At 38.1% G+C, this 27,225-nt stretch overlaps 1 protein-coding gene and 1 long non-coding RNA gene across 2 annotated transcripts in view; one reads left to right on the forward strand and one right to left on the reverse strand.

Moving 5' to 3' along the window:
• The window catches only part of LOC139120419 (failed axon connections homolog), a 33,430-nt gene extending 9,974 nt beyond the window's left edge, over nucleotides 1-23,456 (reverse strand). The window contains exons 1-4 of the mRNA XM_070684822.1: nucleotides 22,513-23,456; nucleotides 11,329-11,581; nucleotides 6,829-6,961; nucleotides 5,432-5,628 (exon numbers count right to left, since the gene is read on the reverse strand). Of these exons, the coding sequence (XP_070540923.1) occupies nucleotides 5,432-5,628; nucleotides 6,829-6,961; nucleotides 11,329-11,408 (410 nt within the window). The 5' untranslated portion in view covers nucleotides 11,409-11,581; nucleotides 22,513-23,456. The remainder of the gene's footprint in view (nucleotides 1-5,431; nucleotides 5,629-6,828; nucleotides 6,962-11,328; nucleotides 11,582-22,512) is intronic.
• Nucleotides 23,457-23,612: 156 nt separating this feature from the next.
• On the forward strand, nucleotides 23,613-25,853 carry LOC139120420 (uncharacterized). Its single transcript, XR_011549090.1, has 2 exons — nucleotides 23,613-23,945; nucleotides 24,874-25,853. It is a non-coding gene; the product is annotated as an uncharacterized lncRNA (long non-coding RNA).
• The last annotated feature ends 1,372 nt before the right edge of the window (nucleotides 25,854-27,225 follow it).

Consider the following 27,225-nt stretch of genomic DNA (forward strand, 5'->3'; position numbering starts at 1 on the left):
AGTTTAAAACCTCGTCAGTCAGAAGATCGATCAGTGATGTATGTTATATTGTACACTTGAGAGTCAAAGACGGAACAACAGACTGCAATGCCCGCTGTCAAATTCAACTAGCAGTCGCACGAACCCTAATCTCGGCCCATTGTGTATAGTAACTTCTTCGCCCAGGTTTTGTACGCCAGGATGACGTTGTCAAGTATACTGCCACGGAAGTACTTAGAAGAGCGTGCCACTAACTTTAGGGGTGGCCGACTGCTGTGATTGACTGAAATAGAGCGGGACAAGGTCCTGCCACAATTACTGGGGTCTACACACAGCTGTTTTGTGAGTGTCAAGGATCATAAATGAAGCTATTCGGGTAATTTTGTATGTAGGTGTCTGAATGCACGCTCACTTGTTCATCACGAATAAAAAAGTAAGATATATGACATTGCAAGTGTGGTGATTTTTTTATGTTTCTCTATCTGACATGCATGGAGTGGCCCTGGTGTGTTGTGTAACTGAGAGCATGTAGCTGATTAAAAATGTAAACAAGACCACATCAAAATTGCTGATACACATCGATTAAAACAACACCTTGTGTAATGAAGTTCGTGGTGACGTTGAGATCTAATTGAAACTAAAATGTCAATATTATGAAGTAAGGGTATGATAAACATTATAGGCTGTTTGTCATAAACATTTTGAAATCGGAAAGTGAGAAGTAAAATACTTGTAGAAAAATGTATTGCGTCACTGTTGCTGAAATAACAGGCTATCGACTCAATGCCGGCGAACTGCAAAATCGTCACTCACAGCCTGCAGGTAAAATGGTTAATCAGAGCTGGACGCTCTTGCCATTGTTCTAGGTCTAATTAGGTGCGACCATATCAGTTGTTAGTGTAGCTGTTCAGAATGTTTGTTTGCGCAGCTTGTTACAGTGGGAACACTCAGTAAATATGCACTTCCTCAATTCCAAGGTTTGAATATTTAAGCATGTGGACTTGAGTCACCAACGTTCAGAAACAAAAATGCTAGAAACTTTTGCTCCAAGTACCACTACTGTCACTATTCAGTTTCAACGATCAACTCCATGAGTAATTTAGAACGTTCTTGTGTAGGCTATGTTATCCAAACACTCTACAATTAGGTGCCATACAATAAATTCTTTGTTTGCCGTTCGCGTGCTGGTAGGATTTTCAATGGACGAAATCTGAAAAACAAACATAAATCGCCTGCTTGAAAATAAGGTGCGTTGTGGCCTTCCTTTGTTCGCAATGACGCAGGCAGTGTTTCCGCTGCCTGCTCGCAAAATCGCAAATGCGAGAAAAAAGTAGCGTTTGCCGAGAAGATTTAGGCAAATATTATCCAAACTTGCGGATCGAAAATTGCAGATGACGTCATCACTTTGTCTGTCCACGCGCTGTCCTGCATTCAACTTGAGAAGTACTTTATCTCTGTGCATCCCCGACCTATGCGTCAGAAGATTGTATTTGTAACACATACAGTAATGAATAAAATTGTTACGAAATAGCTAACAAACCAAAAGTACCCATGTTTACCATGACTATTTGACTAAGATGTTACTAAGTTTTGGGTTGGACAACTTCGCACAATGTACCTACAGATTGCTCCGTGCACTGTGCAGTACAACGTCGTCACAGGCGTGCTGTTTACTTGGTAGTTTGTATAAGTATAGTTTATGCTACGTTCCGACGTTCTCTTCCGTAGAACGTCAGAACATAGCATAAACTACACTTATACAAATACCTAGCTCTGCATGACAGGGCTGTGTGTTACCGGCGTTATACGATGTGGTGGGAGGCCGTATAACGCCGGTAACACACAGCCCTGCCATGCAAACAGCACGCCTGTGAGTGTCATCATCAACACTGAAGGATCGTAGTGACGGTGAAACTAAGCAAAAACGGCAAACTTTCGTTTTTGACTTTAGGCAGCTCCACCAATATTGGGGAGAAACCACCCCTAACACAGGTTGTAAGCGCAAGTAAAGCTATGAAATGGAAAGAAAGATTATGATCAGAGTAGGAAAGTCGACTGGAATTTGCAAAGTTAGGAACGGCATGGTTAAAAGCATACGGCTTTTTTTCAACGTAGAGCGAGTAAGGCACTCCTGAACGGCGAAAATGTTGCTGGTGTATTGCTGCCAACAAGAAAATATCTGTACTGACGTTAGGAACTTGTGTGAATTGGCTTCCTTAAAGATGAATTCGCAAGAATTTTCAGTGTATTGTGACGTGATATTGTAAACAGATTTTCAGAGAAGGCGCTCGCTCGTCCGCAGAGTACAGTCGACCATGGACTCCATGAGTCGACGTACTTCCGCATTCATATTGTGCAAATGTGCAAGTCTTGTCGCGATATTTGAGCATTTAACTTGACCGTCAGTGAAACAAAATGATGTTTCTCCATATCAAATCATTATGGTTTTATATTTTCGGGTTCTCTTTACGTATTAGACATGAACATTTGGATATATGATCCGTGATTTTCGCGATCCGTGGCATGATTCATATCAAGCTGGCCGTGAATAGGCACTGACGTTTTTGATGATGACCCCTGACCCAAGTGTCATCGATGCGCTGTGCGCTGCCAGTGTCCGAGCATCGCTTGTTAAATTCCTAGAGCTACCAAAGCTCCATGCTAAATTCAAGCGTAAAGCAAATTTATCGAAAGTCTATAATGCACACATTTCTCAAGTCTAAGAGTATTTTACTTTTGAACTGCTATGAGAATGGATATCTAATTCGTTTGAAAAACTGGTATGCAGAAGCAGGTTTCGTGCCGTTGTCTATAGCGATATGTGCAGTACAGCATTGATAGCGATTACAGGTTTGTAATTATTAAATATAGCTGCATCGCATACGCCTAACTTTTGCCTCAGGACTAGTATTATTTGACACTTAAAAAGGAGGATTCGTACTCAAGGCTGTTATGATTTGTTCAGCTACCCACTCTTCTTCCTGCAAAACTTGTAATCTTATAAAAGAGACTGTAGTTTCAACTTTTACCACGATGTTTAGCATTTGTTTCCTGAGTAACAACTCCATACTTTGTTATTGCCAGTAACTTTTGCATTTTAATATTTGGAATTTTCAGGTTTTGAAGAACACCCTTTTGTTCTACCCAACATTTTGAAATTCATAGTGTACAGGTCATTAAAACAACTAGTACTACGCCAAGAAAAATAAAACGTTTCTTTCTTATTCTAGACATATTTCAAAAATTATGTGGTGACGCGGGTTTCTTTTTTCATTCTTCAATCAACAACGCAGGAAAAAATGACAACATCATGATGCACGCAGAGACAAATGTACTGCAGCGTTGCTTTATTATTTTTGTACAGCAACAGTTCAGCGGTTTAAGTGCAGCAATTACACAGTTTTCATAGAGAAATATAAGAGTGAAATATGTATACAGTTCTAATCTGAATGTCAGTGTCAATTATTTGTACGGTTCTGTTTTATAAATGCACTATCGTGATGTATTTTTTGCAGTTTTTTTTCATGTATTTCCTCATTAGCAGAAAATAGGACGCAGAGGAAGAAAAAAAACTTTATTTTTCTTGTCATCACATCAGTCTGTATGGCTGACAAGTGACCACACAATTAATGGACTTTTATTGTAATACTATTTCCCATTTGTCTATGACACAAATGGGAAATGGGGAAAATGATCTTTGACACGAAATTTTCATGTATAACAACTAGTTCAAGGATATATCAACACATAGGACACATATTAAATTTACAGAATGAGCTAGGATGGTATACATCAATTTGGCTTAAAATGCTGGTTCGCCTAGACATAAAATGATGTGGTGAGGCAGGAATTTGTTACTGTAATTTTTTTTTATTCTTCAATCAACAAACACGGAATTAAACATGACAACATCATAGGAATGCACGCAGAGATAAATGCACAGCAGTGTTGCTTAATTATTTGTGTATAACAACAGTTCTTTGATTGACTTAAGCGCAGCATTTGCACAGTTTTGACAGCGCAATATAAGAGTTACATATGAGTACAGTTCTGAATGGAATATGTGTCAATTATTTTTTTAAGCTTCTGTTTTATACATATACTATCGCCGAGTTTTTTGTGTTTATTTTGTTTTTTAATTATTTCCCCATGAGCAGAATAAAGGCTGACGCGGCGGATCTGAATTGACGGGCACGAGGATGACAGACAAAATTTTATTTTTCTTGTCATCACATCAGTCTGTATGGCTGACAAGTGACCAGACAATCAGTGGAAATTTATTGTAATGCTCTTTCCCGTTTGTCTATGACACTTTTCAAAATCATGTAAATGGGAAATGAGAAAAATGATCTTTGACAGGAAATTTTCACTTATAACAACTAGTCAAAGGATTTGTCAACACATAGGACACATGGTAAATTTCCAGAATGAGCTATGATGCTCTACATCAATTGTACTTCAAATGCTTGTTCGCTCTCTCTGTCAAGCATACTTTTCACAATCATTTCACATGGGAATTGAGATGCGTGAGCTTATAAATGTATTTTCACATGTGTTAACAACTAGTCTAAAGATTTCTCTACACATGAAACACATGGAAGCTCAAAATTTGCACATTGTATCATTAATGCAAGTACTTTCAACCATGGCAACCGCTTGGGCCCCGCCAACGCTGCTTGCAGCTTTAATTACATTTGAAATTCAGAATGACTGCCATCCCTGAGTCATTTTATGGGGTAAAAATAAAATTTTCGATTTTTGAAAAACTAAGATGGTGAATTTTTTTACTCCAAAAGCTTTAAAAGGAGCTATATCAAGTTGTAGATCAGAAATGAAATGTAAAGAATTTGACAGTCTGAACATCTGTCCCCTAAGAGCATTTTCCCTTTAATATACAGAGAATAAAATAAGCATTCAATGGGTATATCTCCAGTAAATTAAAGAATACATCACTGTCTGGCGTTATTTACTTCACATTTCTTTTTAATCAAACTTCCAATGTGAATGACTTGACAAAAATTATGTTTTCAAAATCAAAACATCTGTCACTACACTGAGGTGCATTCTGACAGAGAGATTTCAATGTTTGCTATTTGCAGTACTAGTATGCTACTAGAAAAGCACTCAATGTGTAAGCTGAAACGCAAATTCAAACAATTTACTCAATACTCTATGTCTTTTGGTATGTGTCTTGAAATATGATATTTGTGTGAACATGTACGTAGCATATTACACATCTGGGAAATTGTCAACAAACTTTTGAAATTAAGAATAAACTGTTCAAATATCAACACTGTCACGTCACTTTTACATGTAGGTGAGGGACAAAGCTATTAATACTTTTGTTCTTCTGTATTGTCTTTGAACAGGTATTTTCCAGGCAAATTAATGTACAATATGGTCCAACAAGTATTCAGTCACCTCCACCTCCCCTGATGGAATTGTATCTTACCAGTAGAGTTCCTCCTCGACCATCTTCTGGAAGGCCCTTGCCGTAGCTCTCTGTGACGGACTCAGATGTTTGTTTAGATCCACGTTGAATTTGTCATTGAGGAATTCAATGATGAAGCTGGAATCACTGATCACTACACCATTGAAGGTGATCCAGGGAGTTTTCTTCTTGGGAGACATTTTCATGGAATGTACAGTCTATGATAAGAGGGCAAGAGGAAGGGAGAAAGCAAGAGAAGAAACAGCCAGACACACAGATAGTCACAGAGGGAGGAGAAAGGGGAGAATGCAAATGTGATTCACACTGGATGTCAATATTTGACACAACTTTTTGACAAATTATGGATTAGTTTGATCAAGTATTACGACGATTTATGACCATAATTGGCAGGTTGACAGTGAGTTTTGCAATTGACACCCAGCGTGACATCTACTATGCATGATGACACTGAAAGACAAAACACTAAAATATGGTAGATGTCACATGCAATTACAAGACTGAGTACCTAATGCTGTACTGCACTGACACACTGAAAAGTGTGCTGCAGCATAGAGTGTTCACACTCATTACATAGTATGTGCACTTACTCTAAGAAAAAAAGTAAAATGTGGTATTCAGAAGAGTTGAACAGTATCTGCACAGATTGAAATAAACACCTGCCTTAAGGCAGCTAAATTTATGGCCAGGTATGTGAAATTTTACCTTAACTTGCCTGGTGCGCGGATGGGAATAGAAATAGTTGCTGATTTTTTGTTCGCTGATAACAAAGATGAAAGACTGTACTGGGTAACAGCATAATGCAATATATAGTTTACACAGCAGGTACAAATTTGCAATATGGCAGATAACTGTTTGCCCACTCAGGCGTCATTTTGTTACCCTTTAGGAATATCCTGCATTGTTGGGTACTTCAAAATTCAGCAATATAGCTTGTGTTTCAGTTTTGTGATAGACGTACAAGTCATTTATTTTGTCAGTTTATGCTATACAGTGACTACCCTATAACCATGACCTACACATTTCATGGCAAAACCAACCATTCTCAGGCATCTAATTTGACATGAGTCAACATTGAGAAGGGAAAGGAGCATTCACATACATTTATTTTTTGAATTTTGCGACACTGGGTTTGTCATAATTGACAATGAAAAACATGAATGATATGGGAAATTATGTCATTGTCAAGCACATCCATTTGGTTGTACTTTACAGGAAAATACGTACATGAATTGTGCACAGCAGCCACATTCATGGTTATAGCTTGCTTTCCCTTCCCCTGCTGTCATGCTCTGTGTGTGTATGTCACTGGCAGTTGGATGCGAGGACAGCCTCCAAGTCACGACTATCTTCCAGTACAGAAAATTAACAGAGAACTTTACAAAACACTTGATCCTTACCTTATATGGAATTTTGGCAAATCTGAGGTATGTCTCCAATTTCAACGGAAACGGTGACAGGCTTGGCGCATATCTTCCTCGGCCTATTTGATGGAGAATTACAGTGTCTTGAGGGTAGTCAGTTATCTTCTTGCTGTAAAATAATATTGATATAATTAAACTTTTTAACACTATAGAAATATCAATCAAAAACTGGATTTGAGGGCATTTATGTTTGTTGCATTCTGAAGTTCTCTGCTGGCCATGACAACGATTTCAGCGTAATGAATGAGAAGAAAAGTCCTAAATTTTTGTGAAAAAATTAATGTCTTCAGCAATATGGTATTTCAAAAAATATACAAAATATGCTCAAAGCCCTGGAAACTTGCAAAAAAAGTTACAATATTTGTTAAATGGAGCAGAAATTACCCAAAAATTGACATATCACATGACAGGTAAAGGGGTATCTACTACCCGCCTGATGGCTGATGTGTATGTATGTACACATTTTGGGATGAGATACATTGTCATGTAAATACATGTAGGTAGATGTTACCATGCAGCTTGATCACCAAAATACATTACTGAGACGTTCTTTTCAATGAATCAAATACTGGTAGAAAAAGGTTAATGACTTCTTTTTGAGTGATGCTTGGCAATATTTTTTGTATTTCTTCATCTTTTTTTTCTCCATCACATTTCTCAAATTCTTCTGCCTGATAATGTATGTGTTCGGTAAAGTTAATGTAATTGTACAGAATGAAAAGGTGACAAACGTGGTGCCATACATAACAGATAGCTGATGTACTAGTATTCTGTTCCAGCAGAGTTGCAAAATGTCTCTCTAATTGGACACACGGATATTTGAAGAACTAGGTGTCTGAAAGATATTAAAGCACCACTAGCTGTAAGTCTTGAAATCTGTTAATCTCAAAATATCTTCCTATTCTCTCCTCGTTTTCTCTGAATTTCAGTGCAGATATGTACACTATAAACGGTTTCTGCTTTTCTTCATGGGGCTGCGATTTTATTTTTGGGCAAACATTCAATCACAGTGTAGTCTTTATCTTGTTCAAAATTGCATATACAGTCCCTACGGGTTAGCTAATAATAAGTGTATACGCACCTAAATTAGCACATTCTCACAAACTTATTTTACGGTAGCTTGAAAATGAAATCACAAAAATAATGCTAAAAGATACAGGTAGTTGAGCTTTAAAATTTCATTGGCTGTCACTTTTGATGTGTTTCTGTAACATTTGTTCTACCTGTAAAATACGGTTCTACTCCCAAAATCAGAACTTAGTATTAAAATGCAAAGGCTCAACAGCCTTTTTTTGTACAGTATGCTATCAAACGTGTACTGTCAACACCCGAAACGCAATCTTGACTTCAATCAGGGACATCTGCATATTCCACACAGAATGCACTCAGTAATAATGTCACTTCGTAATGCACAACACTTAGTTTGGAATGAGTATTAGTGTACACCATCAAAAGTTACAGCTGCAGTGCAGTGTCCCCGAAGCTAGAACACATATTCTTTCCAAAAGCTAGCTGTAAAATAACTTTTGTTGATTAATTTTTCAACATATTTGTACTGTTTGTATAGTTTCTTGTTTGACCTAATATGTTGAATTACCCAGGTATTCAAACTGTCAATACACTATGGCTGCATGTGTGTATAACATCTAATGTTATTAGTATTGTTGATAAGTGAATTCTATGATATGATGTAATTAACCAACAATTTCCTCGTTGCTGGCTAAATAATTGTAGCCCATGGGCCATGCACCGGCTTTTTCTGTCATGTTGGCTGTGTACATAGTACTGCCTACAGGCTGGCCCTACAAAGCCAATATGACACTCACAGTGAAAGCCAGCGCACGGCCTGTGGGCTATATTGCAGCTACCCCATTACTAATTGTAAATCAAGTTAATATTTGATATTTAAACAATGAGAAGTAGAATAACAAAAGTACTAGCTATTACAATTCCTGTCAAGTATTCCTATTGGATATATGCTTAATCATTTAAATTGAGTGAACTTTCAAAGAGTTAAAGGTCATGCAAGATATGACCAAGTCGGGTTCTAAAGGTCGACATAAATAGTAACAAGTTTGAGGTGCTCAGTTTATGCTGGAAGGAAAACAACTTTTCGGTTTGTGAATGCGCAGACACCTATAAACCCTTACTAACATTGACTGAAACTTAGAGGGAGGGTGTTGTCGGAACTGTGAAACTTTCTTGTTTACAATGTAGTTCATGCTACATACATGTATCTAGATGCATCAAGTCAACATAGCTATAGATTTAAATTTTATGATATTCTTTTTTTAACAAACATGTTTTAACTTTCATCAATTGGCAACATACCCTAGATACAGTGTTTACATCTGTTGAAGAGGTCACTGGCAACATTTTAGCTGAGTTCCCATGAAACCCTCCCTTTAATTTTACCACTATATGTATTCTAATCTGGACAAAACTGCTGTACACAGATGTGATTGACAACTGTAATAGGGCATGTAAACAACTACATGGAATTATCTAACCTCCTAATGGATGTATATAGACAGGTGACAATGACGATTCCTTGACAAGACTAAATTAAACATGGGCCAACGCTAACCTGGTAAATCGATAATAAAACACTTTACTGCTCAACAACACACTTAGGGAGTGCAACGAGGTAAAATTACAAAACTCAATGTGCATTAACAAAGTTATATCAGCTGCTGTTTATGTAGTAAGGCTGCATTCACAAATACTGGAGGGGGCTGGAGGAATTCAGGGGGATTTTTGGGGGTACATGTAGCAGAGGGGAGAGCTTGAAGGTTTTGCTTTGGGTATAAGGGATCTGAAAATATTTTGTTTCATATTCTTTTTAACAAAAGTAAGCTCCGATTAATAAATCTAAAATATCCAATGATGCATTGAAAAATGAATCCATTTAAGAACTTGCTTATGGGTCTACAAACTGCTGGGGACATTTCTATACCACTACATTAGAATATCAGGAATATTTATGCGTGCATCATAAAAAGGTGGTTAATGTTTTCTGCACATAGATCCCTGATAAATAGTTTGCTTTAATGATAGTTTGGGGGGGACTTGAACAATTTTGATTATGCAGCTATGGGGGTGGGGGGGTGGGGTGGGGGGTGATTTTTTCGAGGATATTGAAGGGTGACCTCATAAAATCAGATTTTGATCGCGATTCCTCCAGCCCCTCTCACCAGTATTTGTGAATGCAGCCTAAAGTACTCCAAGAGTCAGCTCAGGCCGCCTCAGCTGCAATATTTGTATTGCACGGTCCATGGGCTACAGTCATTGCAGCTAAGGTGGCCTGGTCTTTGAGATAACCCTCATTTATGTGTAAGACAAGAATGTAAAAGGCCAGAAGTTTAAGGCAAGCATGATTATGCATGCATGATTAGCATACCAGTTCTTAGATACCTGTTGGCCTGAAAAAGATAAAGTAAAGACTTCCTTTACCCCTCCTCAACCTGCTCCCCTATTTGTCTAGCATATACTAAGAGGTTAAATGCTTACTGTAATTCTATTTTGGATATTTAGGCTCAGCTAAAACATTTTGACAATATGTCCTTCAAATACATGTCTTGTTCTGATGACTTTTTTGTGAATTTCACTGCAAAGTTCTTAAATGAGCTGATGAAAGTTTATAAAATGTAATTTTGAGATGGGTTAATAATATTTCATCTCTTTCTCGTGAAGTTTTTCAATCTTGTAATTCTTTTTTTTTTTTGTATTTCATTTCATGCCAATGTCACATGTGTGTACTACAGCTAAATAAATAATTATAAAATATACTGCATACATGCCAACCCTAAAGCAAACCCTAACCCTAATTCTATTTCTAAACCCATTCAAGATTATATTTGACAGTTATTTCAGGTATGACCAGGTGCGCGCAGCGTTGTTTGGATCATAGTCAATCTACAGTGGATAGAGATACAGGGACTGCATGTAGCTAGTGGTCGATCGAAGTGTGAGGCCGAAGTGTTACCATAGTGTCGTAGCGAGGTTCTGCCTTCGACGGCCTCAGACTTCGATCCCGGGACTTTGGTCGACTACCGCCATGGACGTTTAATTAACACCAGCAACTCTGCACGCACCTGTGGGTAGGGGGAGAGGCAAAAGAAGTCTTGCCAAAGATTATATAACGCTCTACAGTATTTGTCTTTTAAAAATTGTCATGACTTTGTCAACTGGCGCATTAGTATTCGTAATGTTGCTCGGCAGGACAAAACCAGGGTATAGTTTACTACGACCATGAAGGGAGGATCTAGGAAGGGACTACATGTACCTCCATGTTTAGCTGCAGCACTGTAGCTCGAGGTTTTGCCTGGGTATGCTCGAGGTTTTGCCTGGGTGTACTCAGGCGAAACCTCGAGCTAAAGTAGCTGCAGCTACTCCATGCCACGACTAACCATCACTTTCAGAGGTTGTTATGGATAGCGAAGATGTCGGCCCACAAAAATTTATATCATCACAAACCTTCTGGCAAACACGGCACGAATCCCTACGACCGAAACCGTTGCAGCAGCCACCGCTCCCAGGGTCCACAATACACTCATCGTTGTTGATGTCGTGTTAGCGTCGTCTCCGATTCTGACTTCAGTGCCACTTTACTTTCTGAACAGCACACCGACCTTGCAGAATAGTAGATCTTGTTGGCTAAGTCTAATATGCACACTCTTTACATGAATATCCGACGCATCGAACGTGCTGTAGTCATCCTGCTACGTACCTGTGAGGGGTATGACATGTATGAGCATGTCTGTAAATATAGGTCAAAGTTTAACCAGGTCACTCAAGTCTTAAAGGTCAACTGCTATCAATAAGGCCAAAGCAAGGAAATTCTTTGTTGCGCGTCCACTAAAAATCCTAAAAGGTACACGGGTAAGCGGTTAAAAATACACACATAGTAAGGAGTCTGTGCAGCGACAAGCTAGCACAATGCACCAGTTGCGGCATGGCGTGTGATAGGGCGATCCATTTGATTGGGAGGGAGGGGGAGGGAGTGGGGGAAATGGGTATGTGAGCATTTTTTTTACTGTCACTATGACAGCAATTTGTATTCTATTGACAGTCAAGAATCAAAGAATTCTTTTCCGCAAGCAGAATTTTGAATTATGAATTTTCGTAATTCCGGTAGGGCCTAATATTTCAATAAATACCGAGTCAAATTTTGATGAAAGTTCTTACAGATGTAAGCTTATATCAGAGCTGAAACTTCGCCCAAAGACATTTAGCAGGATCATGTTAATTAAAAGCTAATTTGCATATTTGATGAATTTGTGTATTAAATAAGGGTGACAGATTGATGATAATTTTTTTCTCCTCAGGCCTACTGCTCTCCGGCTCCTTTATACTTGGGGAAAAACTAGCTCATCATATTATCCTCTGTGCATGTGGATATCACGCGTGATCAGCTCTACGTCAATATCATTTTATGGTCTTGTTAACGATTTCTTGACGTAGGCGAAAGGTAACGTGTAGGTATAAGTGACGAAATAATAGCAAAGTTGACGTCAAAGTGAATGACCTCTTTAGCCTAACACTGTCTGTCGGAAACCCAAAATCCTCCAATGTCATAGAAATCAAAATTTATTGAAAAAAGTGAGAATTTGCCTCGGGGACAGATATTCGACTCTCAAAGCTTGTTTTCTTGTTTCCAAGTTATACAGTAAGATATAAGGACACTATGTCACAAATAGACAATCTATTTGCGTCCAACTGACAAAACCCAATAGGATAGAACGACTTCAAAAAGCAAACCCAACATGGTTTTAAAAAAAAACCCGACAAATTACCAGATATAATGCATTGTACATGCAACTCACTGATACAAACAACTATAACAAATTACAAGTTTTAGACAAAGAGTAGCTACAATGGAACATAGAAAACGATGAAAACATTACTCCACGGCACGATGCAAAGGCACTGTCCTGGACTGCGACCATGAGGTAACATCATGATATGTGTAAGGGAACCTTCAGTTACAATGAGGGGATCGGTCGGAGCAAATTGAGGGTGGTCCATCATGTGAAATGTTACCCTAACCTGATACCCCTTTCCAAACGTGACTTTCCCTCACCAAAGTCAAAAATTTAAATGTGCGGATAACCTTGATAGAACTGCTGACTTTATTACATTACAAGGAAATATATTAAAGAGACATTTGCTGTAACTTTTGGTCATATTTTTAGTTTTCTTGTTCCGTGTATCAAATGCTGTTTCCTGTCCCTATAACATGTTCGCACGCCAAGATGTCTGCTTGTCAACAAAGCATATACACGTGTAATGACTATTGTTATTGTTGACAAACGAATTCTAGTCCGGACTTGAATTCAATTTTCAACCATAACAATGCTGACTGTACAAATATAGGGTGTGTTAATAGGCTAAATACTGGGCATTTCATCGTACTTCAAGGATTTGAACCACACACTACAGTTCACAGAACAAAAATACAATAAAAATAGCCAAAAGTCACAGCTAATGGAGCTTTAAAACTGATTTATAGGCAGTCATACATCTGTGGGATGCTCAGTGGGTGTGAATTTGGAAAACACACAATCGAACTTACTTTGATTGATACTGATACCATGGTTCCTAAATTGTGCATACTCTATAGAAGATCGCGTAACTTGGAAAACATCTGTTATATAATTGTCTGTATCACTATCATTGTCAGTGTTTGTAGATTCACTTCAGTCTGGATCACTGCCACTGTTCAGGACATTTTCATTCACATCATCATCATCATCATCATCATCATCATCACCGCCACCAGCATCATCGCTAACATCATCACCATCTTGGTAAATATCATCTTCCTCATCATCACCACTCTCAGTAATGTCAACTCTCTCTCTCTCTCTCTCTCTCTCTCTCTCTCTCTCTCTCTCTCTCTCTCTCTCAATAAGCTTACCTTGCTATTGTAAGATACAGCATTTTGTTTTGTAAAACATGTTACATAAATATGTTTAAAAGCTGTGTTGTGGACATCAGATATAGAACACGTCGTTTTTGTAAAACGTGAAGCTGATGGTCACAAGACAGAAACATCGGCTATTATGTTATTAAAGATGGGTTTAACTGCCTAAGTACATATAGGTGCTCTGTGTTTCCTTATTTGTTTGCTGCTATTGATGCACCATTCACAGTTTAAACAATTACACATTTAACCTAGGCAGTTTATAGGATTTATGCGAATTGCAGTGACTGCAATTACAATGCATTAGATGGGATTGTTATGAAGTTTCTTTAAACTATTGATTCAGATTTTGCATTCATCATAAACTTAGCATTGTAAAATGCGACCCTCCCCAGGATAAATTTGTAAAATGTGACCCTCCCCCTGGAGCACGTTTGTAAAATGTGAACATCCCCCATCCCCTCTGGCCCACCCTCCCCATAATAACTGAAGACTAAATAAACCCCTGGGCTCGCGTGGAGTACGATTGGAAATTTCTATTGAAAGTGCAAGTACACTTTTCAAGGTACATAATAAAGGTATAGTTTTTGTAATTATCACAATAAGATACTCTTGCTAGATGACTTCGTCACATCTCTGTTGGCCCTTCGTTGTACTCGATTGAGACTGAGCGCACCACTTATCTTCAACATCACTGACGGGTAAGTAGTAAGTTTTTATTGGGGTTTGGGATACAGTAAGAATTTTACACCCCATTTTATTCATTTATCTAAAGGGAGCGAAGGAAAAATTTAACCATCCATGTAACTAAAGTGCGACCCTGACCTATATATGAACTCACGCGCAGTGCATTGTCCTGAACTAAGCGGGGAAATTCCCTGCTGAGTCAGGTCCTGGACTTGCGCAATGCGCTATGACTCACCCCCACTGAGCAAAACGGAACGACATTCTATTCTCTCTCTCATTTGTTAGATAGATTCTGACTGAGCCGTACCGGAGCCGGTCTGCTCTTCAACCCGTACCGGAACAGTTCCGAAGGTGCGGGTCTCGTTTCTGGATGTGAATTTTATCTGCTGGCTGTCCCTTTTCACTATGTTTGGAGTCGTCGGAACGAGATTTTCCCCTACCGAACACTGTTGCGCAATACCCCTATCGGTACGTTTTCAGGCAGGAACTTTCCAGCAGGGAATTTCGCAATACCGCTTTCGCAATACCGGGCTTCGAATGTTGCTTAGTAACTTGTGATGTCATGTTCAATGTCTGTCATTCTACAGTTTTCAGAAAATCGTTCCGATAGGTTTCTGTGGAATTTTTTTCTGAACGACTCTAGTTAACTTGTTCACCCGATAGATAAAATTTTAGTAATTTCCTCTGAACTTAAAATATGTCGGAAGACCATTACTTCAAACAAAATGAGACGTTTCAGATGAATGGTACTGATATCTAAAGTGTTCACTCTTTTATCTCTACGTACAAATGTAGTTCCTAAGTCGTTCTCTATTCTATTCCCACCAACAAAACATTCAATACTCATTTCCCCTCCCCGATCTTTATCAATACTTATAATAATATCACAAGTTGTTCTGTTATCTGTTTTCATAGCATAATATCCAACCAAATCGTCAAACTCGTCTCCCGTAGCTAACTTTACACATCTAATGAGAACTGTACCATGTTGAAGTATTTTCATATTATCAGTCATCTGTTGATTTACAGTCTGTAAAGTGAGAACAGCTGCCTCATCACCGACACTTTTAAGACCCAGTTTCTTTAAAGTTGTGTCCCAAAATAATCTAACTGGAACTCCGCTAGCTGTATACGAGCAATAATTCTCCCCCTCGTTTATCCACCTTCTTAGTGTATTATCTGCCTTCATTATTGTATTAAGAGGACTAATTTTAAGGTGAATCGGTATACCAAGAAGTGCAATGTATGGATTCGTAGGAGTAAGCCAACTACGAAAATCTAGCAACTTGTATTTGTTTACATTGCTATCAAAATAAATCACATTCGGAGTTCCTGGTGGTTCAGCAACACCTCCTGCAATTTCACTATCCAATATATCTAGATGTTACGCGGCACATTATAAGGCATGAATTTCTGACTATCCCCATCCCATGTCAGAGCAAAAGGAGTAGAATCATTCGAAGCCTTTGTGGCGTCAATTACAGTTTCATCAATGTCTTTAAGTTCGGAAAATTCTACAGCATGCTCGTGGGATTGCACCGCAGCATTGGCTAAAACGAAATATTTTTCGCGGTCTTTATAACGAAGGACGTAATCCTTATTATGATTAGCAGCCATCTTAGTATTATTGTTAACTTTAACATCACTCAGATCTTCAAGCTCAAGATTTTGCATACGAATTGTACCTAGACCGAAGCCACTTGGATCAGACATACTCCGTAGGGACCTATATACAGTGAAAATTAAAATAATACCTTGTAATATACACAATCATGGCTTCAGCTATAGGAATGACAGTTCTCGGTGCTGTATTAAATGCAACGGCATTCACAGGAGGAAATATTATCGGACAAAAGCTTTCTGGTAATGGTGATGCTCTTATTGAAGAGAAAGTCCGACATGATAAAGCATTAGAAAAATTTGAACATGATCGCAACGTCTGGTCAGAAAAAAGATTACTACAGGCTGACTGGGAAAGAGAAAATCAAGCAAAGGATGCACATGCTGCGGCAGAATTAAGAGATACAGATGCAGAAATCCTGGAAGAAGCAGAAGCGGTGCAAAGCAACTCTACGTCAGGTCGTTCCGAAGGGGCAGTTCAATTCTCAGATTATTATCAACCCAGTCCTGAGCAAAAGAAATATGAAATGATATACATTGCTGGAGGATTGGTCGTGGGATGGTTTATCTTCCTATAGGGTTACACCGGCCCCGCTTCTGGACTACAATAATTCAATACAAAAGCTAATTGGCCAGTTATTGAAATCGATCATGTTTCCATCCTGATCCGTTATCCAGATACGAATTGAATTCATGTAATCTCCCCCTTTTCTCAATGGCATAGAAATTGCTCCGTTTTTAAAATCGTAAGTAACCTTTTCACTTATTTCTCTCGTATCCCGGATGGGAAGTATTTGTAAACAGTCCGATACTTTCCCCTGTATGTATTCACCCGAACCAAATGAAACATAATTTCCAGTAACATCAACGACATCTGAATGAACTATGTATTTAGTGACTGTTAAGAAATCCACTTTCTTCGGACTCATAGTACTTTTTATAACTGGGTTGTTCTCAGGTTTATCTGAAAAGCCGACGACGTTGGCGAAGCTACCTGTGGCATTGAAATAGACTTTAATATCTTTAGCCAAAGTTAGATAAACATGGTTTGTCGGCAGATGTTTTTCAAATTAATTTTTGCTTCAACCCGATTGCTTTGTTTAACGTATCGATATTGTAGTTACCTGGACGTATGATTTAGTCTTCTTGGTTGGTCACCTTCTTGATATTTTAGTACATTATTTGTCGATGTTATGTTATGCCATGAATTATATAGTCCACACTCTAGCAGTCTTATCTTCGTAAACTGTGTCGTGTCAATACAAGGGTAAAAATTAACAGTAACAGGTTCACCTGTTTGGCTTTCAATCCAAATGATCATTGTTGTACGTCGTATGTATATATTACTAAGTATAATTTTTGATGAATAATATTCCGAAGGTGCCCATTACAAAGTATAAGGTTCTGCAGGAATAATATTCTTCTGTTCAAGGAGATCTTTAGTCGCAACCGCCGCAGCAGTCGCACCGCCTAATTTTGCCAAGCGAGTCAAATTTGGACGACTTGGATCGCCCATATCCATCTTCAAAAATTTGCTGGAGATCATAAGATATCCCATCGCAAGTCCTGCGATTACAATTCCATCGTACATTGTGTTTACAACTGTTTTAGTATCCATGATTGCTGACAAGTATATAAAATAAAAAATAAAAAAATATGGGGAGTTAATCCATCTCATACAATGTAGAGGAGCTGGCCCCCGGAGCCGCTACTGGCTCTGTTTTTTCCGCTTTCTTATTTTGGGGAGGATCTTTCCGAACGGGACAAATATGCCGAGCACGCCCCCAATATAGCCCTAATGCAGTCAATGAAACTCCCACAATTCCTAAAACAAGATAACATTTATTATACCAGCTATCGCGTGAGCTATCGCGTGAGCTATCACACTGTTCTTTCATTGTAGGCGGTAGGTCTGCCGCTACCGAATCGCTATCATTCCCCACCATTGCTTGGCGTTTCTTCTCCTTGTTTTGCCTGTTCCATTCCGCTAGTCGCTTGCCCGCAGCAACTCTCCCTGGATGCTTCGGCGGCATTGTAACTTTCTCTATGTTGCGCTGTGTCAGAGTCGGGAAGGTCGTCGTTTGCGGTGTGGAGGTCGTTTCCGTTTGCGAAGTTGAATCCATTTATTTCGGGTACTATATTAAACCCGATTTTTTTAAAATTTAAATGTTTACCTGTAATTAAACCGGTGGAAATTAGAGCAAGTATGGGCCCCCACGTGTAGGCTATCCGTCCTGATAATCGTTTTATTTCACTGTTTAGAATAAAATCCTTTTTAAGATCACCTGCATAGTTATCTCGGTCATTGATTGGAACTACCTGACTTATTGCGCGGGCTCCTAGATCTATGAAACTTTGAGTGATATTATCACTTATAAGAGAACTGTATTTCGCTTCATAGACTTTAAATGCTTTATTCACCGTTTCATCTCCCCATTTTTCTACGTCAGCAATTGAAATCTCCTTACCAAAAAATAACTTACTTTGACCACTTGCGATGGCCCAGAGTATTTTTTCACGCTTTGTTTCTATTATGGATCGAGCGTCCGACGCTGCGATTGGCCCTTCGGAACGCACTGTTGTATTTGCCGCTGCCGATGACTTTATTAAATTCTCCATTGTTTGCAGTATGTTATCTATTCTTAGTAAAAAATAAAAAATTCGTTTAAACCTGAATCCGAAATATAATATTAACATGGTCTGGAATGTTAGTACCCCTAACGGAACGATTCCGATAGGAATTCCGGGAAAATTCTCCTCCATTAAAATCTATCTGTATATAGAAACACGAATAATGAGTACAGACGCATTCCCAGTTGCTTTTCAGTTGAATAAGACGAGCGTACCGACAGTACAGCATGCAGATATTCCTTCCAAACCGAATGGGGGAATAAAACCTATTCTCATGGACTTAGAAATATATGTAACGCCGACAGATAAATTTACTTTTCATCCTCGAGATATATTTAAAGATAACGTAATCACTCATCGAACAGCTAAAGAAAGTAATGTCTGGCTGGGCGGGCCAAACATGAAATACTGGGACCAGCAATTAAATTTTGCCGTATGGTGCAGCACTACTGGTTGTGGTATATCATTCGCCCATCTCTTCGGTTCCGAAGGGAAATTTCCGCCACAAATACGATCATTCTGCCGTTTTCATGTATATTTTACAATACGTCGGATCCTTCATGAAATGGGCGTTGCACTTCCAGACGATACCCCCACCTTCAAAGCGGGCGACAATCCGTACAATCTCGTCCAATATGAACTTCTCTGTACAGAATTTGGAAATATAAACCCAACGAAGTCCGACTTTCGTTATCGAAAAGGTCAAAATAAAGGTCTTGGTTATGGATATGAATATTACACTAATCGTGGTCCCGTTCGACAGCCAAAAGCAATATACAATGGTCATGACTTTTTCCTCTCCGCTGACGGAGGCGTTTTCTATACACATACAATTTTTGGAAAGAAAAAACATGTACTGCCTGCCAAAGACAGACCACACTATTATTTCTTCCGAAATGATGGATCGGAGGGGCAATATAATAGTTTCATTCCTCTGAAGGGAGACTCGGGACTAACAAAGGCCGGTCTCGCTCGCCTCAATGAAAGCCTTGAAGCCTACGTATATTGCATACTTGGCGCACAAGCGAATATTCGTAGTACCATAGTAGGCGATACTGGCAGTGCAGAGCAAGTAAGAAAAGAATTCGGCGTTCTCCTCGAAGATGAAATTCGCAATACCGATAAAGTAATCAGTTATAGGCGATATCAAGACACAATAATGAATACTGGTGTCAAACTTGATATGGCAGTCTCACCCAATTTACTTCTCTTGCCGTCTAAGATGGTTATTCTTTCAGGCCCGGCAATCTCGGGTTATAATAATGAATTACAATACGCAACAGAATCTATGGTCTTCGGGGTAAATGGTGATATAAACACGGAAGTTCGAGAAAGTGCTATACACGAGATGGAAGGGAGGGAGGATCCTGTGAAGTGGCAGGACGAGCCCGGAGGACCACCACCTCACAATGACACGACTCGGTCCCCGAAGGCGCCTTCGGAACGGGCAGCAGCAGTGACCGGCGCAGACCCTATTCATGAATATGGTAAAATTGGTTTGTTATCTTTAGCAATATTCATTACATTTATGTACAGTATATAGATCCGATGTATGCAACTGTACCATTCAACATGATTGTAACTGGACCGACAAATTCTGGCAAAACGGAATATGTAATGGATCTCCTCACCGGTCCGTACCTAGGAAAATTTGAATATATAGTTTTCATTTGTCCGACATTCATGAACAATAAAACGTATAATAAAAAATTCATTTTCACCGATGACAATGTGTTTGTGTTTCCAGTCGGACTCGATGCTGTGGATGATACACTAGCCTTCGTACGGAACGAATGGGCCGGTACAAACACTTTAATAGTACTCGACGACTGCGCTGCGTCCAAAGATATGAAGAAGCGCAGTGACATTTTAGTCAAACTTGGTTTCAGCGCAAGACACGACGGACTATCTGTCTGGGTTCTGACTCAACAATATACTAGTATTAGTAAACCATTCAGGGAAAACATACAAATGTTAGTACTATTTTACACACCAAGCAAGACAGATAACAAGACTATTATAAAAGAATATGGAATGGAGGTGTCAGAACGGGAGGCCACGGACCTGGTCAGACAATTGAAAAGTAGACCATTCAGTAAACTACCCTTACCAAAACTTTGAGCATCAAACTATACTCAGAGTGTACATATTCCTGACAGAAACTATACCTTTTGAAAATCATGTATATTCCTTGTATATTTAAATCATAGGCTTGACTTTCAATGGAAAAGAGTTTTGAACACATGTATACCTCAATGCTACCTGAAGGAAAGGGTGTTAAATCTATGTATACATCAATGACACATCAAACACCATAAGTATTTGTCTTGAATATGAGAAGATTTTATGTACATTCAAAATGTACATGACCTTACAAGAAAAAGCAAACTTTAAATATGAAAATCTGCAGAAAACTAAGTCAGAAATGTGTACATTTCAAGTATACTCAAACTATACAAAGCACCATCCGTGCCAGAGACTAAGTCCAAAACCTGCATATAGAAATCTGTCCAGAGTCTAAGTTAGAAATAACTTCTTTTGAAGTATACTCAAAATATACAATGCACCATCCCTGCCAGAGACTAAGTCCAAAAATTGGATATAAAAATCTGTCCAGATTCTAAGTCAGAAATATTTACATTTGAAGTTTACTCAAAATATACAAAGCATCATCCCTGCCAGAGACTGACTCAGAAGCTGCATATGAAAGTATGTCCAGAGTCCAAGTCAGAAAATACATTCATTTGAGGAAAACTCAAAATTTACACTTATACCAAGAATTAAATATTACTGAGCTTTATACTGAATAAAGACGCTATCCATAAGCTTAAGCTATGACACAAATTACAAGATTGTAAATCGAAATATATAGCATCACCAAAGGGAAGTTTTGCTCAGTGAATCATTAAAGTTATTAAATGCCCAACTGAAAAATTATTGAAACTTCACACTTGATTATTTTCTTCAAAGTTATATTATTCACATCAAGAGAAATATGTGAACAAAAAATCTTTCCAGTTATTTTGCTTCATTTGTAGACAACAACATGGCACTGATATTTACTATGAAGACTTGAAGTTGCTTACATTAATCCTTTTCAAATGAATTTGGGACTTGACATTCGAAGTTACAATCTGTGTTTAATGTGTCTAAGAAAACTGTAACTCCTTCAATAGTTTCCACGGGAATTGCCATCAATGGCAGTTTTTCTTTCCTCACATATTTGATATGGGGTACTGTACAGTGAGACAAAGTATCACACAGAAATGTTGTTTCCTTTAAAACATCAAATTGGTGGATGATGGCAAGATGTTTCTTTTGCTGGCAAATGCAATTTTCATTTACATTTGCATAAATTTTGCACCAGAAACATTAAATTAATGCTTAGTGACATTTAAATTTATACAATAGCCTCAAAACAATCACATAGACATGCAGAGGTATGTATTGTAAGGTACCGTAACAATAATTAATCTATTGTTGGCTTGTCTGCATGTACTATGATTTCATACAAATTTGAAACAGACCAAAGCAATGATGTAACTGACAATTTTTTGCAAAAAAAAATTGAGCAAATTCTACATGGGAGCATTATTAAAGTCATCGCATCAAAATAAATGTGAAGAACAGTGATTGCATCACACAGGTAATTTAGTAGCTTCATGCTGGCATGTTTTGACATTTCTCCAGAAGTTTCTAAACCTTCAAACTATTTAAATCTAGAAAACACGTGTATCCCGTAGTGTATTTGTTCCTGTCTCTATCTCAATTGTCACTTTATGAGAACATGTACCTACACGACAACAGGTTTGGAAGCTGGTCAGCTATTGGCAGCACAATAAAATATGGGGTCCTCCTCTCGAGTTTGGCATTACAGTTTCGACATTCAAGTAGCAGCTGTCTTCCAAAGTATGTGTGGTACTTTTGGCAATAGTAGTGTTGCTGTATTGGGGTTCGGACTGTCTTGAAAAACTCCCGAAACAACTTTAATGATGGCTTGCGTAGATTTGGTTCGGGGCAATGTAGTTCGATCAGGGCTAGCAGATCTGACAGCGCTTCTCCAGATAGCCCGTGTCTCATCGCGAATAATATTACTAGCAGTAAACTTGTGGCAACTGTAACCGGAGCTCCAGAATACAGAGGAAAGTTTTCCTCAAATGAAGTCTGTTCATCTTGTTGACCACTGGGAACGCCTGAATCACTGCTACGATTGTCAATCGACCCATTGTCATTGGTGTCACTGGGAAAGTCATTTAGGTCATCATCGTCGACGTACTTGTCCCACTCCCAATCTATATCATCACAAATGTATATGGCTGGATCATCCCTGCGTCGTGTGAGTCGCATATTTCAACAGCCGAGTTGTCCTCATACGTGATATCTTCTAGCGACCTGTCACTTTCATATTCGCCGGAATTAGATGTTTCTAGATTTGAATGTACCATATCCTCTATGTCTGCAGTATATGTATTTTCACAGCTATCATCTCCGTTTTGCTCAGAGTCATCCGTCATTTGTCCGTCTGGTGAGAGGATCGGCAAATCTGTACTCACAGTATCGGCATTTAAGTGCAACCATACGAGCAAGCTGCCCCTTCTGTGCCATGCCGCTCTGAGCGTGTCTCTTTCCTCCATCGCCACCGTGTTGTCCTTGGCACTCTTTTACTAGGACGAGCTAAGTGATCAAGATAACGCAATGATCTTCCCCGATTTCGTTACGCCGCCATGTTTGAACCGAAGAGCTCGTTGTTATATTGTAAACAAAGGGTAGCTTACATGATATTTGTAAAACGCATTGCTATTGGCTATTCGTCAAGGCCACTACCCTCAACGTCAGTGAATTTCATTAGTAAAATGCGGTAATCTTGACACTAATAGTCAGATTTGAGTACTATTTCAAGTAAAGTACATTGGAAGTCTCTCCCAAAAAAATTTGTTCGTGATATTAATTTCAAATCCATGACAAACCCCGGCCACACAGCATCAAACCACCGGCCAATAACGTTGAACGTTACTTCATTATGATCAAAGCCTTTCTTTACGCATGCGCCGGCAGTTGACAGTTATCTATCCGAAGCGCCTGTCACCGCACACGCATATCGACACACTAAAAGTTCTACGCTATCGATCCCATAGCCAAAGCTGCGCTTGACAAGAAACGCTGAATCCACGCCAGTTTAACATGAGGCGATCTCGAGACATTCAGAAAACGACACAATTTGGTGATCAAGGTATGTACATGAACAATTTGTGATTTTCCTCTGACAGACCGCGGCACTGTGAAATGTGATCGCGTTGCTCCATTATAACAGCTTTACCCGTCAACAGTTTGACCACTCGCTGGTGCCAGTGAATGATTCATGACAAAACCAAAATAACCGTGGCCTAGCACTGAACCATTTAATTTTACAAATGTATTTTGCACAATTGTCATGAAGAGCCTTCACAGTTACATAGTCTTACATGGTATTGCATCGATCGTTTTGATTTTATACGGGGAGAGTTAGTTGAAATCTTCATAGCGGCCGGGGTACGTCTAGTAGCACCCCGAAAATTAGCTCTGCATGGCTGGGCTGTTTGTTTCCGGCCTTATATACCATTTATATAAGAAATGCGTGGTTGTACAAGGTGTTTGGAACGTGTAAATACCCTTCTAGCATTCTACAACCATCATGAACGGCTCAAAGAATCAAAGTCAATAGTAATTCAGTTAAGCTACTAAATGTTTCATAAGTTAGGAAAATTACCATTTCCATGAAATGATTGAAAAGTTACAAATACAATAGAGCCATCTTGAATCACTGTTTAATGGTAGTAGCAGTCAGGTGCCAAGAGTTTATAAGTGTAACCTACTAGCACCCCTAACCCCACCAATCTGCAAGGATTGATGCAAAATGACAAGTTAATGTAATTCATAATCATAAAATTACTATTTAATGTTGAATTTAGGAATGCTGTCTCTCATCATCTGAGTAACAGATGTGTCATATTTGGATATCACAGAGTATCAACTAACAGGGCCTGTATTTAAATTACGTGGAAATGAAGTGCTGTCTTGTGAGAAACATGAGTTTTGTTAAAGGGGCAAAGTAATCATTTGAAGTTTGGTACAAAGTACAACCATACATAACCAAACATTTTTTCCTATCATACCACCAGACAAGGAGAAGAAACAAGAGGACAGTGGAGAATCTTCTAATGAAGACATTGATATGACTGAGGTTTATAATGTTTGACTACTGTAATCTTTTGGCAATACAGGTAGAAGCTATTGGTATTGCTTTCCATCTAGCATCAAGCATCAGTCGTTATGTATGTATGTATGATTATGAGGACGTCTGTCCACTCTGACTTTTCTAGAATAGAAGTACTTACAACTGTAGGTGTATACATCTGTGGTACACAGCTTGAAATTTTTGTTTTGTGATATTTTCAAAAGTATATAAATGAGCTCAAATATGTCATTTCTGTCTTTTAAGATTAGCTTTAGTGTAGTGACATAGGACAAATCAAAACCAAGGGGTTCTTTAAAACCCTAAAATCGCAATAATTTTTCTGAACAATATTCCTGGGAATTCCATATTTTGCCAAGAGATGTATTACATATGCAATATTTCATTTTCTTCACAACTCTGAAAATTACACATTAAACAAGAGAAATATTCAAAATTCTTTTCCAAACAACTCAGGAAAGTTGCATGAATTTCTGCTGATTAAATGACTGTTGAATTTTTGTACACGTACCAGGTATGTATGTGTGTCATTTACAGAGACACAGGCAATGTTTTTTCTCATTGGAATATTCAACAATGTTAGCCTTTACATTTCTTTTCATGAAGAAGCATATTCCATATTTACCCACCATTTTCCATATAACCAATGAATATTTGCTTGAAGACAAGATTTTCCTAGCTGTCACATTACTGACTCGTTATGTCCATGTTGTATTTTAGCCAGTGTCAATACTTGACAGTTCATTGTTACATTTACATTTCTGTTGGATGCATTTTGAAAAGTGCAGATTTCATGCAAGGTTCCGTATGTGAGTACAGCAATATATATATATTGCAATCTTTTTGTCACCTTTGAATTAAGTACAATTGAAAATTCAAAATGTATTGTCATGGACCATTTTTTTTTACAAAAGACAGTATTTTCACATGCTTTACTATATTGCCAATTTATCGTTCTTTAAATATCATAGTTCTCCTTCAATTATGAAGTTTTTGTTTCATATAAACTTTATGTATAACCTGAGAATGGTTATGAAAGAAGTTTCCAGTACTGTATGGTACAAATATATTAGAGGTTTTTTAAAAAAGTAAATGTATAACCACAAAACATTTATGATAGCTTCAAGTTATATAATATTTGGTACAAATATATTAGAATTAAGTTTATGGTTTTAGAAAAAATGTCTGTATAACCAGAGAACATTTATTAGAGAAGCTAAAAGTACTATATACAGTACCACAAATCTATACTCCAAAGTATATTTTTCCAAAATGTATTCCAAGACATTCATATATTTTAGTTAGTCATGTTGTTTTTTCCGCCTACTTAATGAAAAGACATGTTTGATCTGAAAGAACATTGTATCACTCTTGACTTTAAGATTTTCTTTTACATTCGTGTTGAATTATTTCATAAATACAGGTCCTGTATAATTCCAAAGACCGTGTCTTGTGAGTATCTGTTTTGATATAACTCTGCTCAGCGGTTGAAAGAGCTACTTGTAATCATCATTAAACACCACAGGTAGCAACAGGATTTTGGTTCCTAGTACACCATTTGATATATATATATATATATATATATATATATATATATATATATATATATATATATATATATATATATATATATATATATATATATATATATATATATATATATATATATATATATCATTCATACTCGTGTTTCCTGTAGATTCAGTGTAAAAGGTGAGAATGGTTGGCCGCGTAAAGCACTCGTTCCCTTAAGTCAATATACTTGATGTATACACAGTGTTAAATGTATACACCATGTATACCTTATGCCAAAATATCCAAAGACTAATCGAATGTACAAAACTATACTTGATGTGTATTTGGATTTGGTTAATAAATATACGTCATGTGTACTCAGCGTTCCAAATATTATGTACTCAAAGTGTACATAGGTCTTAATTCTATGTTGGGTTTATGTATACTCTGGCTACCATTTTTGTATAGTTATTACATACTTTTTCCAAACTGAATCAATACTTACGATTTCAAAAGTAGGTATATCTTGCATATGGTTTAAGTATATGTTTTACGGGGTCGGTTTTGGTAAGGGCTAGTATTTCATTTACGGCATCCGTACGGCATAAAATTTTTCGTATAATATAGCAATTATGGAAGGCAACACCGAAGGTGCTCTTAGAGAATTATATTACAACCCGAAAACTGGTTTTGGAGGTGTACAAAAATTGTATGACGCAGCACGGGCCAGCGGACTACACGTTACTAAGAAAGAGGTGCAGGA

The sequence above is a fragment of the Ptychodera flava genome, chromosome 20, assembly GCF_041260155.1.
Source record: "Ptychodera flava strain L36383 chromosome 20, AS_Pfla_20210202, whole genome shotgun sequence".
NCBI classification, from domain to species: Eukaryota; Metazoa; Hemichordata; class Enteropneusta; family Ptychoderidae; genus Ptychodera; species Ptychodera flava.